Source organism: Taeniopygia guttata, chromosome 10 (assembly GCF_048771995.1).
Source record: "Taeniopygia guttata chromosome 10, bTaeGut7.mat, whole genome shotgun sequence".
Classification (NCBI taxonomy): domain Eukaryota; kingdom Metazoa; phylum Chordata; class Aves; order Passeriformes; family Estrildidae; genus Taeniopygia; species Taeniopygia guttata.
The window spans coordinates 17113542-17127817 of record NC_133035.1 but is presented as its reverse complement, the minus strand read 5'-3'; the positions used below and the strand labels follow the sequence as shown (position 1 = coordinate 17127817).

General features: G+C 43.7%; 2 protein-coding genes across 4 annotated transcripts in view; one reads left to right on the top strand and one right to left on the bottom strand.

Annotated features, from left to right (window-relative positions):
• IGF1R (insulin like growth factor 1 receptor) overlaps positions 1-11369 on the top strand; it is a 169683-nt gene extending 158314 nt beyond the window's left edge. For both annotated transcript variants that reach the window (XM_030281623.4, XM_002199807.6), the window contains exon 21: positions 3862-11369. In XM_030281623.4, coding sequence (XP_030137483.3) covers positions 3862-4228 — 367 coding nt within the window. In that variant the 3' untranslated portion in view covers positions 4229-11369. The remainder of the gene's footprint in view (positions 1-3861) is intronic.
• PGPEP1L (pyroglutamyl-peptidase I like) overlaps positions 10431-14276 on the bottom strand; it is a 30442-nt gene continuing 26596 nt past the window's right edge. The window contains exons 4-5 of one of the 2 annotated variants that reach the window (XM_032750305.3): positions 13984-14213; positions 10431-13062 (exon numbers count right to left, since the gene is read on the bottom strand). In XM_032750305.3, coding sequence (XP_032606196.3) covers positions 12873-13062; positions 13984-14213 — 420 coding nt within the window. In that variant the 3' untranslated portion in view covers positions 10431-12872. The remainder of the gene's footprint in view (positions 13063-13983; positions 14214-14276) is intronic. The other variant, XR_012057560.1, reaches the window with a different exon arrangement.

Genomic DNA, 14276 nt, shown 5'->3' with positions numbered 1-14276 from the left:
ACAGGCAGGTTTCTTGGCATGTCTGTGCTAGTGGGAGGTACTTTTTAGGTAGCACAAATTCTTGCTGGTGGAGATTGGTCTGTGATACTTTAGTATTGACTCCTAATATTAACTCCAGATGTCCCAAAAGCAAAGCCTGGCTGCAGGGAGGTCACTTGGGCTTGGTGCTGCCTGAAGGCAGGTGAGGAGGGGAGCTCTGTGCTCCTGTGTCTCATGGGGTAGCTACAAAAGCACAAGAACTTTGTTCTTTCTCAGCTTGGAAGCAGGTGAAATTCTGGTCAGAATATCTCTGTGGAGAGAGGGGAGTGTGCTGACAGAGAGAAACCTCCAGAACAGGTGGAGGAGGTAACTGCTGTGGGGAAGTGTAGATGAGAACAGAGAGAAGAGTCTTGCTGTCACCAAATCTGCTATTTTTAGCCATGCAGGTGATGTGATGGTGACACAGCCCTGCACCCTCCAGCCACAGAGCAGGAGCTCCCCTCAGGACCTCGTGTTCTCCCCATGAATTCTGCAGGGTGCAGGCAGGCTGGGAGCCTCTGTGTCTCCATCCCTGCCAAGCTGATCATGCTGGTCAGTGCCTGTGTTCCCCTGACCCTGGCACAGCGGGTCAGCAGCTTTTAGATGGAGCCAGAAAGGTTCTCTCTACAGTGTGGCTGTGCAGGGCAAAGGATGCCTGGCCAAAGGGGGATTTTACAGGGGATTGTCCTGTGGCTGGGAGGTAGTGAATCCCTGTGAAAAGGGCAAAGCACAAAGGGGAGGGTATTTCTGGAGGCTCTTTACTGTTGTACAGGGTGAAACAAGCCTCAGTTGTGTTTATGCTACACCCTCTTGGCATAGCTCGCGTGGCTCTGCAGACAGATCCATGCAATAAGACAGATGGTTCAGTAAGACAGTGCCAGGAGAAGCTTTGCTGTTTTTCTCCTCTTCCTGTGCACTCAGTGATGTTTTTATGTCCTCCTATTGTTATGGCACTGCTCATCAGGTGACGGCTGCGTGGCACCAAGCTTTGGTACAGCTGAAGCTCTCAGACAGTGTGTTCCCATGGGGCTTTTAAAAGTTGTGGAGGCTGGAATTCCACTCTGTTTTTGAAGCAGGATTGCTTCCCCCACATGCATTGTAGACTATTTACGCAGTGCTGATTTCCCTTTGTTCCTGCTCAGAATCCGGGGTCTGCTCTGCAGAGGCACTGGCAGCACACGGCATCAGCAGGGGAGGGGAGGACCTTTTGCTTCTCCCCACCAAATCAAGTATATTGCAAAGCACAAATGGAATGCAGCTTCTATAGGAACTTTCCATTTTCTGGGGTTTTTTTATGTCTCAGTACAAACAGAACTCTGTTTCTGTTCAGTTCCTTAAGCAAAAGATGCACAGAGGGATGTTGACTATTCCCCTAACCCATGGTGGTGCCTCCAGCTCCCTGGAGCTCACTTGCCACCAGTCAGGAACGTACTTTATAAATCTGCTCAGGTTGTATTAACAGCCTGTAAATTCCTCCATTGTCTATTGGAAAGGTTTTCATTTTGTTTAAGATAATGTAAACAAGGCCTGCGAACACACAGAGTTAAAAAGGGAAAAAAAAATCCTTTTATGGGAACTCTGTAGGGTTTTTAAATCTGGAATGGCTTAAAAGAAACATCACATGTCCTTGTTTGTGCTGATGTCACATGCATTACTCCGCTGCTTGTGGTATCTCCTTAGCATTGCCCTTAGGCCTCGGGGCGCAGCGCCAGCGAATATCCAGAGTTCCTGGCTCCAGCCAAGCTTCTATTCAGGGACACAGCAGTCAGCTGGAAGGGAAACAGCAATGAAGTAACAGAAATGGATTTTATATATTTATGTCTCAAGCTTTCCTCACCCTTGTGGGTGAGGGTACGGTGCAGTTTTATAGCCTGGCTGCGCTTTTGCTCTGAAAGGCTTTTCACAGACTCAAAAACAAGCAGGAGCTGGGCAGTGTTTACGTGTCTACGTGCGGTTACAATGCAGCATTGAGTACCCGGGGAGTTCTCCCAGCACAGACTGGTTTTGCCAGCTCTTGCTGGGTGTCACAAGGCCATTCTCAGGTGGCTGACGTTTGTTCAGGCGGAGCGGTGCCAGTGGAGCTCTGGCAGGGATATTGGGCACTTCAGATGCACTTCAGTGAAGATTGCTTTGGGTTTGGTTGAAGCACTCAGTGTTTGCAGCCCAAACACAGCCACTTGCCCTCTCTGCTGGCTCACGTCAGCTGAGAATACAGTGGAGGTGCAACAGTATTTCCCAATTTCCCAAGTTTCTGGGCAGGGGCTTTCTTTGCTGGGGTTTTGTTTCGGGCCAGGGCTCCTGAGCTCTCTCCAGACCCACCATGGGCTGCGGAGCCCAGGCTTCTCCAGCTCAGTGTCAGTCCTACTGAAAGGGCTGTTCTACAGCAGGGGCATTACTCTGGGATGAACTTAGGTCCTATACAAAAAGAGAGTGAATTTGTTTGTTTGTTTGTTTTTGTCCGTTTAACTTAAAAATAAAGTTTTTCCACACTGATGCAGAGATCTGGTCAACTGAGGGCACAAGGCAGTGAGAGCTAATGAAAAGTTCAAATAGAATTGCTCATTTGAGCCCTGAAAATCTGTGGAAGTTGGAAATACGATGTTTTTCTCTAGAATTGAAGTTAAAAGTTTAGGTGACCTGGCTTAAGGGAAGGTTGGCAGAGGTGGGAAATAAACCCCAGCAAGCCAAGGGGGTCTCACTGGGACTGCAGGTCCCAGTGCTGGCAGGTGAGTCAGAGATGTGCATTACCTTAACTGAGAGATCTTTCTTGGCTTTATTTTATTTTTAGATCCATTCTTACTCTAGCACAGAGTAGTAGTTTTGGCCAGCAGTGACTTCCTCCACACAGCGTGTTCCTCTGAGCGCTGTGTACACAGAGGATTGGCTCGAAGAATTAATGCTAATCTTCCTTTTCTTATTTAAATTTGTCCTATTACTGTGCTGTGTTAACAGAAGACATCCCTATTCCACCTTCACAGACGGTGAAATCCTTTCTTGTGTTATGTTTAAAGCTCAGGGCGATCTCCTGGGAATATCCAATTTTGCTGTGTCATGAAAATGCTGTTTTCATTATGTCTGTATTACAGTTTCATTTTGTGGTTTTGTTTTGCCAGCATGGGACATTGTACAGATCTAATCATGGATGTGCTTAAACAGATGATCTCACGCTCTGTAAAATATTAATGCATCCCTGGCCGTAAATGAAAACAACCTAATTTTAAAATAAAAAGATTAGAGATTGCCAAATGTCTGCTGGGGATTACAATTAATTTTAATGTAATTTTCTTCTTTCAGGGGAAAAAGGCAGTGCTTTACCTTGCCTGTATTTCCTATTTTAATTTTTTTTCCAAGTCAGTATTGATGGGATGGGACGAGTTGTTTGAAAAAGATACTCCAAGGGGTGCAATCATGTAGTTTATGGCTGAGTAAGCACAGGTAATTTAGGGGAAAAAGAGAAATACCAAGTCAGAATAAGAGTATGCAATGGTTCTGGATGTCAGGTACCCGTGAGACACAAGGTGTGGGCAGGTGTGTGTGAGGGAGCAGAACAGGTGAGGTAGGAGGTATGGGAGGGAATGGGTGATGAGAAGGAAGGTGGAAATGTGACACAGAGATTGACAGCATATTGTGAGCTGGAGGGGACCCCCAGGATCATCCAGTCCAACTCTTAAGTAAATGGTGAGTTGTAGGTATTGAACCCACAACCCTGGGGATCTCAGCCTGTGAAAGTTCTGTCACTTTGGCTTCCCTCGGGGTGGGATGATTCTCTAAAACACGTGGTCTGACCCAGTCATGGCTCTGAAACCCCTCAGTAAAAGTTACTCCTGTGTGTTCCCTGCCCAGGTTCGAACTGATGCGCATGTGCTGGCAGTACAACCCGAAAATGAGACCCTCCTTCCTGGAAATCATCGGTAGCATCAAAGACGAGCTGGACCCGGCCTTCAAAGAGGTCTCCTTCTTCTACAGTGAAGAGAACAAACCTCCGGACACAGAGGAGCTTGACCTGGAGACTGAAAACATGGAGAGCATTCCTTTAGACCCCTCCTCCACCCTGCAACCCACTGACAAGCACTCAGGACACAAGGCCGAGAACGGCCCCGGCGTGGTGGTGCTGCGGGCCAGCTTCGAGGAGCGCCAGCCGTACGCACACATGAACGGGGGCCGCAAGAACGAGAGGGCCCTGCCGCTGCCCCAGTCCTCGGCCTGCTGATCCTCGGAGCCTCGCAGAAACAAAACACACACAAACACAGGCATTGGGGGAAGAAAGAAAGAAAATCACAATATATTCAAAAGCCTACTGTACCTCAGTGGATCTTCAGAACTGCCATAGCTGCACTTGGGAGAACCCTTTTTTCAGTAAACAAGTTACCGTCTTTTTCTTTTTTTTCAATATGCAAGCAGATGTTTGTTTCAGTCAAGGACTCCAGTCATGGGGCACACAGTTGGCCTTTTAAAACTCTTAATGTTAGCACTTAATAGCAACAGAAAACTTGAGATCTGATGTCTCTCTCTCTCCTCTCTCTTCTTTCTCTTTCTTTCTGTCTCTCTTTTTGCTTCATAATGGGAAACATATCTGCGTGCAAGTTCAACCGTACAGCACTTTTATCAGATCAAAGATATTGCAGGCCAGGTGGTTCCCAGTACCCCTGCAAGCACCTGCCTAACACTGTAGGTCTTTATAAAAAAAAAAACCACAAACAAAAAAAACACACACAAAAAAACCCTAAACTAAAAATGACTGGATTTTTAATGTTGCTCTTTAATCTTTTTAGGAACATGTAAAAGAATAAAAAAGGGCCATCATTCGTCCAAGGCTGTTACCATTTTCAACGCTGCCAAATTTTGCCAAAAAAAAAATGAACTCTTTGTTTTTTGTTTTCGTTTGTTTTTTTTTTTTTGCTTACTTTTCTGTTTTTTTGTAGTCATGGAAGGAGCACAGTAATCAACTGCTCTGTTCAAAACAGATCCTGACCAATATGTTCTATTCAGTCATGCACTGGTATTTAAAAAAAAAAAAAATTAAAAAATCAAATTGTCTAGATCCGTTTTCAAAACTGGACAAAATGTGATTTTTATTTTTTTTTCTTGTGATGGAGAAGATAAAAGGGATGGGGTAAAGAACTAGCCCTCCCTCCACCCCTGTCCCCATCCCAGTGAATTCTGGACAAAACTGGCAGTGGTGAGCTAAACAAACACGTGCATTTCGTACAAAAAAGTCAACTGCCCGCCAAAAATGAGTTACGAAAAACCTGAAAATAAGCGGCCGAGATCTCCATCGTTGCAGCCTGCCTTCCTTCCCAGGCTTGCAAGGAAAAAACACCTAGAAACATAAATTGGAGAAGACAAAAAAAAGCAGTAACCGGATTCAAGTATATGATGCTTTGTTGACCTTTTCTCTTTATTATTAAGACTTCTCGAAGGGTCTTGCAGTTCTATGTTAGACCATGGATCATTTGCATACACATTGTCTTTTGTGTCACTTTTATAACTTTCTTACGGTTCAGATACTCATCTATATGTCTGTACAGAAAAAAGCTGCTATTTTTTTTGTTCTTTATCTTTGTGGATTTAATCTATGAAAACCTTCAGGTCTGCCCTCCTTCCCTTCCACTTCAACAAATTTTCTTATGCTTTGTACTATAGTGTGTAACTTTTACTTCCTCCTTCCCAGTAACTGATACCTTTCATATGATTTGCCATGAACTGTTTAATGCCTTTTTATAAATACATTTCCTCCTTTTTTTAAATTTTTTTTTTTAAATTTTATTTTCCTTCCCATTAGTTGTTTTACAACATCTTGGCTGTGTGGGCTACAGGGCTTTGGAGGGGGACGAGGAGAAAGAAGGGACACCCCGCACAGGAACACTCTGGCAGTGCTGTGGTGTGGTGTTTTTAAGCCCCAGTTTTCCTTCCTTCTCACTAACCTCTGCCCAGACAGCACGCGAGTCTCTTACAGTGCAAGGCGTGATACAAACTCAGGTCAGAAACAAAAGGTTAACTATTTAGTACATTCTTGTTCAGTGTTTCTATTCATTGTTGTACAAGGGTCCTACCCCTCCTGCCCTCCCTGCTTGTTCACACATCCACCCGCCCATCCCCACACAGACACACACACACGTATTCTTTTTAAATTATTAGTTGGGTACAACAGCAGACACCAGGCTTTTGGGTCACTGATCCTTAAAACGATTCTTTTACCCCTTCCACCCTGTGAACAAGAGCTGTGCCAGGTGCAGCTGTCGATGCCAGGCATTCCTAGGGTAGCCATCAATCACCTGGCTCCAGCCAACCCCAGCTCTTCACCTTCCTGATGGGAGCCCTCGTGGAGGGGAGCCCTCGTGGAGGGGAGCCCTCGTGGAGGGGAGCCCTCGTGGAGGGCACCTGGGCTGCACTTCCCAGCCCTGGTAAAGAAAAGCACCCCCAAGCAAAGGGAAGCCCCCGCGTCGTTTCCGTGGGGCTGGTGGGAAGGCCGGAGCTGGGGCCGGCGGCTCGGCTGGCAGACAGTGAAGTGTTGGCAGCTATGGAAACCTGTACAAGTCCAAGCTTGTGGCTTAAATCACAGACCAAACCTCAGAACAAAAGAAGACGAGTGAGCTTGTTTGTTCAGTTGCAGAAGCCTTGGTGAGAGGGGAAGGAGGGGCCGTCAGGAAGTCGACGCCCAAGGAGTCGCAGCAGTCGCTCATCTTACCTTAGTTCCAGTCTAGGCCTTTGTTTAGCACTGATCCAACCAAACGATGGCAGGAAGAGGTGGTTCTGGGATGGAAATGTTCAAATCTTTTGAGTAAGAACAATGAGTAAAAATATACTGATTGCTAGTTTTGACTGGAGATTTTTAAAAGTTTGTAGTGCTTTTTGCTTGTGTAGTTTAGGTCCCATTATCTTCTCTTGCCTCTGTCCCATAGTTATTTTTCCCTTTTGAAAATGAAAAAGACAAAAAAGTTAATTAAGAAGGTATTCTATGTAGGATTTTTTATTTATTTTTGTGATATCAGTTTAAATCACTGTAGAGATGCCCCATAATGAATTTAAATACTGAGATAAGGGTTTTAGAGTATGACGGGGGACAGTTTTTGATTTTTTTTTCAAACATTTATCTACCTCACTCTTAATTTTTTATATGTGTGTATATAAAAAAAATACATCTCACATTTCTCAGCAGCCAATAAATGCCGTTGATACTGGTAACCTCTCACTCCATATACCACATGCTCTAGGTTCTGCAGGGGAACAGTCACTGCCTGCCACAGACGGTCACCTCAGAATATTTGCCTCAATTCCAAGGGGTTTCTCTGTTTTCTTAAAATTTGTGAGGAGATTTTCTTAAAATTTGTTGTGAGGAGAAACCCAAGAGTTGTCTGACTTAGGGTGACCATTCTTTAAGGAAACACGGAGGCTTTTTAATATGCTGTCACAGCAACCCTTGGGTCAGCAGCAAAACTCTGCGTGTTTGGATGAGTGGAAATGCAGCTGACCTGATAAAGGAACTTGAAATTGTGAGTATTTCTTGAAATCTGTTACAGAAATCAAATGTTTACAATATTTGAAGGTCCAGAAGAAATACGAAAGGGAATGTTCTTTCTGTTTGTCCTGTAGAATGGACTGTCGTTCCTGCCAGTTATTGCTCAGATGTCACAAGCATCAAAAAGATATTTGGCTGAATCAGATCCCCAAAATAAATTGGCTCATATCGGATGGCATTGCTTTCTTGACCAAAACCTGTCACTGGCTGCTACATCAAATTTAAAGCTTTGATCTTTGCTGCTTCTGTTTGATGAGAGCACTGATTTTTAAATTTTTTTTCAAAACTAACATTGAATTGATTTCTTTTAACGTGCCAGTAAAAAGTCAGTTCCCTTTTCTTCCCCAGTTTATATGCATTATAACTGTGGATTCTGATGGACCAGCCATCAAATTTTAACTGCCCTCTGACAGCATGTAACTGGTTTACAAGCACACAGGACTAACATGAGCTTGCCATCAGCTTGCTGTATAATGTTTCCTTTTTTCCAGCTCTGGCAGCTGTTCGTGCAGGTGTTGGTTGTGGTATCTGAGTAATGTGGTGCTTGGCTACTTGGAGTTGTACCCGGCCTCTTGGATACACAGCGCTGTGGTTAATTACTGCAGTTTGTCTTTGGAGGGACTTTCTCCCTAGTCCTGAGAAACCAGCAAAATTGGAAGTTTTCACTAGATTCATTTGGTTTTCCATGTCTGATGTTCAAGTGACCTTTGGGTGCAGTGGCTGTTCCCCTCCCTTGCACATATTGATTACCACAACTGGAGATCCTCAGATCTTTCAGCTGGCTAGGAGGGTTTTATTAAAACTGTCCGAGTTACTGGTTTGTAGAATTGTAAGTAGGTGGTTTTACAATGCATTAGGAAGAAACACTAATGACATAGCATCACAAGAAGCATTTCAAAAAGCACTTCAGTAGAAGACAGCCACGAGGCCTCGTGTCCGTGTGTGATGGCAGTCAGCTCTCCTGGACCAAACCACCTTCATGATACCATTGCATTCTGTGTTTGCAATTCAAGCTTAATTCCTTTTTTGTTCTGTTTGTTTCCATAGCTTTTTTTGTTGTGTTTTGTGCATTTTGAATAGCTTTATTCACATGGGTTTTTCATGCAGACTTCCCTTGGACAGTAAATCGAGTTGTTTGTGCATGTGAACAACTGAGAATTAATGTTGGCTTGATAGAGTCATAATATGGTTTGTAATGTTGTTCTTCCCTGAGACCACTGGCTTGTCTGGTATGGAAAATTTATTTAGAACTTCAGCTATGTTTGAATAAAGTTAAAGTAATCCAGTTTGTTTATAAATTAAACACAAAAGCCCACCCAGCCCTGAAAACCAGCATTTTGAGGAACGGCACCGAGATGTTCCGATGCGGTGGGATAACGAGCTGGCGTCGCCGAGGGGAGCAGGCGGCAGCGGGGACCAGGGCTCGGCTCTGGGCCTCTCCTGAGTGGCACTGCCCAGTGCCCCTGGCAGAGGAGGTGGTTTGGTTGCAGGGAGCACGATTGCTGTGCACACACAGCCGTGGCACTCGATCAGGCGCTCCTTGGTGGGAGGATAAACCAGAGGTGGCAGCCCAGCACGGGGCAAGGTGTGGAGCTGCCTGTGTGATGCCCCTGCTCCTCCCAGCTGGTGCCAGGTGCTCTGTGCTTCCAGGTGCACTGGTGCTCCTCTTGGTCTCTTAAAGGAAAGAAAGCCCAGTTTGCCCAGCACAACTGTGACCAGAGGGAGCTGCTGTCATGCCTCTGGGAACTGCTGAGGGGTGTTGGGTTCAATCCAAGTCTAAGTGAACAACGCTCCTATTGTTGGTGTAACTCCATACATATATATCTATATATACATATATATATATGCATATGTATATTTATAATATAGATATATATATATTTAAACCCTTTTCATTCCATTAGTACAAGTAACACTTGTTTCCTGTTATTCCTATTTTGCTTGTCAACCTTGTATTCAATCACTGGGCTGAACAACAGTGGAGGAAGGTGCAAGGGATCCACTCCTTACTAACCAGTGATAAAGCCAGATGTTGCAACTTAACCCATGAGTAGATGTGCAGACAAGGATTGAAGAATGATGTGTAGAAACAACACAAGTGGCCAGGGGTGCTGAAGATACAGAACTCAAGTAGACAGGAGGGCTTCAATGGGCACCTCGGTTCAGAACTGGTTGCTTAGAGGTGCTGAACAGCCTCTGACGTGGAGCAGCTGGGTCAGTCAGCACGGAGGAATTTGTGGGGAGACACCTGACAACAAAGGACGCAGCAGTGGGGATTTACAGAGACACGGGGCTTGGCAGAAGTTTGAGGTAGTATCCTGAGCTTTATCTGTGGGAGAGCATCTGCGCTCAGGTGTCCCAATTCTGATTGTTGGTACTTGTAAACGAACCTCTGGACTTTGCAGCTGGAGCAGTAAATTCCTTACCAGGAGTGTGGCAGTGGTTGGTCATTGGCCTGTACGGATCGGTCCCACCTACAGCCGGCCTGTTCTGCAAGTACCTTAGGACTTCACTAGTTTGTGTGTGTGCATATGCGTGTGTGCTCATATATATATTTTTTGGGTATGCGTTCTGTTGATTAGTAACCATTAATTAGCATTTTCAATAGGGCTTTAAGTCCAGTAGATTACGGGTAGTCAGTTGACGAAGATCTGGTTTACAAGAACTAACTAAATGTTTCATTGCATTTTGTAAGTACATAGAATAATTTTATAAAATGTTTGTAGTTTATAAATGCCTAAAATATAATTTAAGGGCACTTTTCTGTGTCCGTGTGTGGGTGTGTCTGTCTGTGATCAGTTTTTCCATGGTACCAGTTACTAGTTAGCTTTACAATATGCCAAAAAGGAATCGCTGACTTGTCCAATTCATGGCTTGTCCCTCTCCCCCGTCCCGCCCAAGCTTTGTGACCCAGTATACAGCGAGTGAGTAAAGGAGGTGGGAAAATGTTCTGTATCTTCAGTATCCTGGTCTTCCAGAGCCCTCTGGTTGGGGTGGGATCCTCTTACCTGGTCATTTCACTTTGCTGTCTAGGGCAGTTACCTTCATGGAGGACAGGAACCTCACTGGTCGGGAAACAGAGCGGGGTTTACTGCTCCCCAGGCTCTCGGGGCCGCTCAGCACCTGCGCCACGGGGGCCTCGTGCTTTGAAGGATGCAACTGCATCAGGGAAAGAGGAAAGGTGGTTTTGGTAATTACTATTGAAGAATTCTTTGCAAATTTCTTATCACTTTAAATGCTTGTGTGCAGCTTCTAAAGCTGTTGAGCACCATTGGAAGCTTTGTTGAAATGAGCAAGGCAGAGTTCCTATTTATTGTTATTTAAAAACTTTGAAGATGCAACCTCTCTGCTGTGGACAGGGACACCTTTATCTTCTTCTGTTTTCTGAACCAGTGAGGTTTGAGATGAAAGGATTGGACAGAGTTTGTCTACCTCTGGGACAAAAAAACTAGAAAGTGCTAAGGAATGGATGCAGTTGCAAATACATTTTCCAATTTTTCTCGTTTAAATTTTTTTAAGAGAAAATTAAACAATAACATGGCCAATTTACTACATAAAAAGACTTGCTGTGTATAAATTATTCCTAAAGAAATTCCTGTGTTTATATTAAAATCAGTAGATAAAAAAAATTTCAAAATGTTTTTGTATATTCTGTTGTAAGAATTTATTCCTGTTATTGCGATATACTCGGGATTCTTTACATTATGAAAAGAAGAAACTTTGTCTATTTTGAATGGCTGAAGCTAAGGCTCCTTTAGTTTCTCTTACTCTGCTTTTTTCTAGTAGTTTCAGTACTACATGATTTAAGTTAAATAAAAGAATTCTGTATGCATTTGTTTGTTTCTGATTTTGTTGCTCCTTATGCAAAGCGAGAACAGGTTAGAAAACTTAGAAAAGCTGCTCTGGTCTTCCTCTGCCCTTTCTGGCTGCATCTAATTGAGCTACTCTTAATTACAGTTAGTACTGCCATTGTTTGGTTGAAATCAAAAGCATTTTCATCCGGAGACACTGAGCTTTTGCATCCTTCATGGCTGAGATTTGAGCAGTTTTGCACGAGGTGGTTCCTATGAATAAGGTGAGCATTGTTATTTATTTACCTCCAGAGCAATCCCCGTGTGAGGCATTCAGCCAACCAGCACCTGGTTTTCAGCTTTCTGTAAAGACAGTGGCCAAAAAACCAGGATTATCTTGGTGTTTCCACTTCCTCAGACTCTTGGCATCAACGTGTTGACTAAAACAAAGCTCAGAGGTGGCCTGAAGCCCCAGCAGCTGCCTGTGATGTTGTGTTTGTCTCTTGTGCTTTTTACTGATGGTGCTTGAGGAACAGGCTTTTGTTTCCCTGAAGAAATCCCAGGTGTCCAGATTAAGCTTCTGCTGTGCTGCTCCTGAGTGATTTCATCTTGTCCTTTTCAGCTGGCAGCAGGATTTCAGAGGAGAGCGTGGACATTCCCTGTGTGCTGAAGGGCAGTGCTGTGACCCCTGTGGTACCCAGCACTTCTGTATGGAGCTGTTTGAGATGTGTAGGAGTCTGCTCCCATGTTTTACAATTTGGGATCTCCTTTGGTGCCTGTTCTATAAGTAACCTCATATGCCCTAGCCCTCCCCACTGCACAGTGCTTCAGGATTGCCTTTCTCAGGACAGGTCAGCTGTTGGATTTGCCTTTGGGCTCTGCTCTGTGGAAGGACTATGGGGTTTTCCCTTGTGACAGGCACTGAGAATTTGGGGAAGGTGGCTGTTTTGGGTTGAAATTCAAGTTACCAACAACATTATAGATCCTGCTGGTTTCCAGTTTTCTGTGTTCTCTGAAGTCACTCTGGGTCAGAGCCCATTGCTGATGTGGAAAACAGCATCTACAGCAGGTCAGTAAGAGAGAACTGTAAAACTTCCCATACCAGATTCTTCCCAAGTGTGTTTTGATTTCCCCCATAGCCAAGTTTTTTGTGGGCTGAACTCTGGACTCAGACAGGGGCTGAGGGGGATCTTTGTTACATCCATCCCATGATGAGTCCTTACAGCTGAGCATCCATCTGGGGTCAGCAAGTCTTTATTGATGTCTTTCTAACCAACAGAACCAGGATTAAACATCTAAAATGTTTTCAGTCCAGTTTCACACTTTCTGAAATCTGAACAACTTTATTGTTAGCACTATGAACCACCAATCATTTGGGTTTTTTTCCCCTCAAGCCTTTTCTAAGAGACACAAATGGTTGGCTGGGTTTTGCAAGGAAACTTCACTGAAAATAACGTGGGCTATAAAATCCTTTGTGTGTGGGTTTTAAATAATCTTTAGATCTGCTTCATTTCAGAGGTAAGGAGTTGCATTCTAAGAAATCATCATTTTTTCCCTCTGTGATCCATCTCTCTTTGTTTCCCACACTGTTCTAACATTGCTAGGATAATGGTCTGTAATGCTTTTCCTAGAAATTCTGCTGTTACCGACTCGGATAATGGAGGGACGTGGATGAAAGCAGCTCTTCCCTTGCCATAATACAGAGAAGTGTAGTAGGTGTAATCACAGATGTACCTGCAATATTAAGAACAAAACAAAACCAGAAACCTGAATTAAGGCTCAGTAAACCTTGATTAAATTTAAATATTCTAAGTAGCCAAACCAGATCTGGTTTATGAAATTATTAAGAACATATTTGCTTAGTGAATAAAGGAAATGCTGGAATAAAGCAAGTTTGAGAAACAAATGTTGCTTATCTGATGGTTTGATTTCTCAGACACCCACCCACAAATAAGTAAAAAAAATATCACAAGGCAGGCATTCTTGTGGAGTGGGAAAAGTAACACACCCTGCTGGAAATTACAACCATGTAACAGTTTTTGTCTAAGTCATAAAATCTCCCTGTCTAAAGAGGTTTTTCTAATCATTCTACCTTTTAAAATTCAGGTGAAAATCTTGAATTTGGGGGCCAATATTATCTGATTTTTTTTTTTTAGTAAAATAAAAATTACTGGTTTGTTTGCCTTTCCAATGAAGACTAGCATAGTAGAAAATTGCTTCAGTGCTACTGGAATACATAATGAGATCACAGGCCTGGTTCTAACAGTACTTGTAATTGCTGTTCTTCAGTGTATCTATTTACATTTTGTATCCCTCCCAGTTGAGAAAAACAGATTAAAATCTGCTACTAGTCTGTATTGCTTTCAGACTCTCTTAATAGCTGAGGTTTACTGGAGTTGCTCATCACAGGGTGTGCTATGTTGGAACTTGTTTCTTTTGGAATTTATAAATCTATGGAAAAATATCTACTGCCTGTAGCTTGTCATGGAGGCTGCTTTACAGAAAATTTAAAATCATCCCAGTTTCATATTTGTGCCTCTCTGAAGATTTTGCTTCTGAGTGATTTTGGTTGGAGGAGAGCTCATGGCAAAGATTCTCCAGGGTTAAATGAGCTGATTGAGTTGTTTTCTTGAGGTCCTGACACATGACATTTACCTTCCTGCATCTCTGGAAAGGATGATATCAATCCCTTCCACTGAGATGTTCTTCCAGAGAGTCTTCATGTTAATTGTAGATTCAATCTTTTCTGGGCCATCTAGCACGCAGCAGGCACCTTCTGGGCGAAAACCACAAGCATCCCTCTCCCGGTAGCCTTTGTTCTTCCCACACTGCTCCAGGATGATGAGGGCTGTGGTGGACGAAGCCAGCCCAATGTGAACTGTAAGCTGGTTTTTCCCACCAGAGCGAATAATAGGAAATCAGAAATGAGACCTGCTTTTTAAAAACAT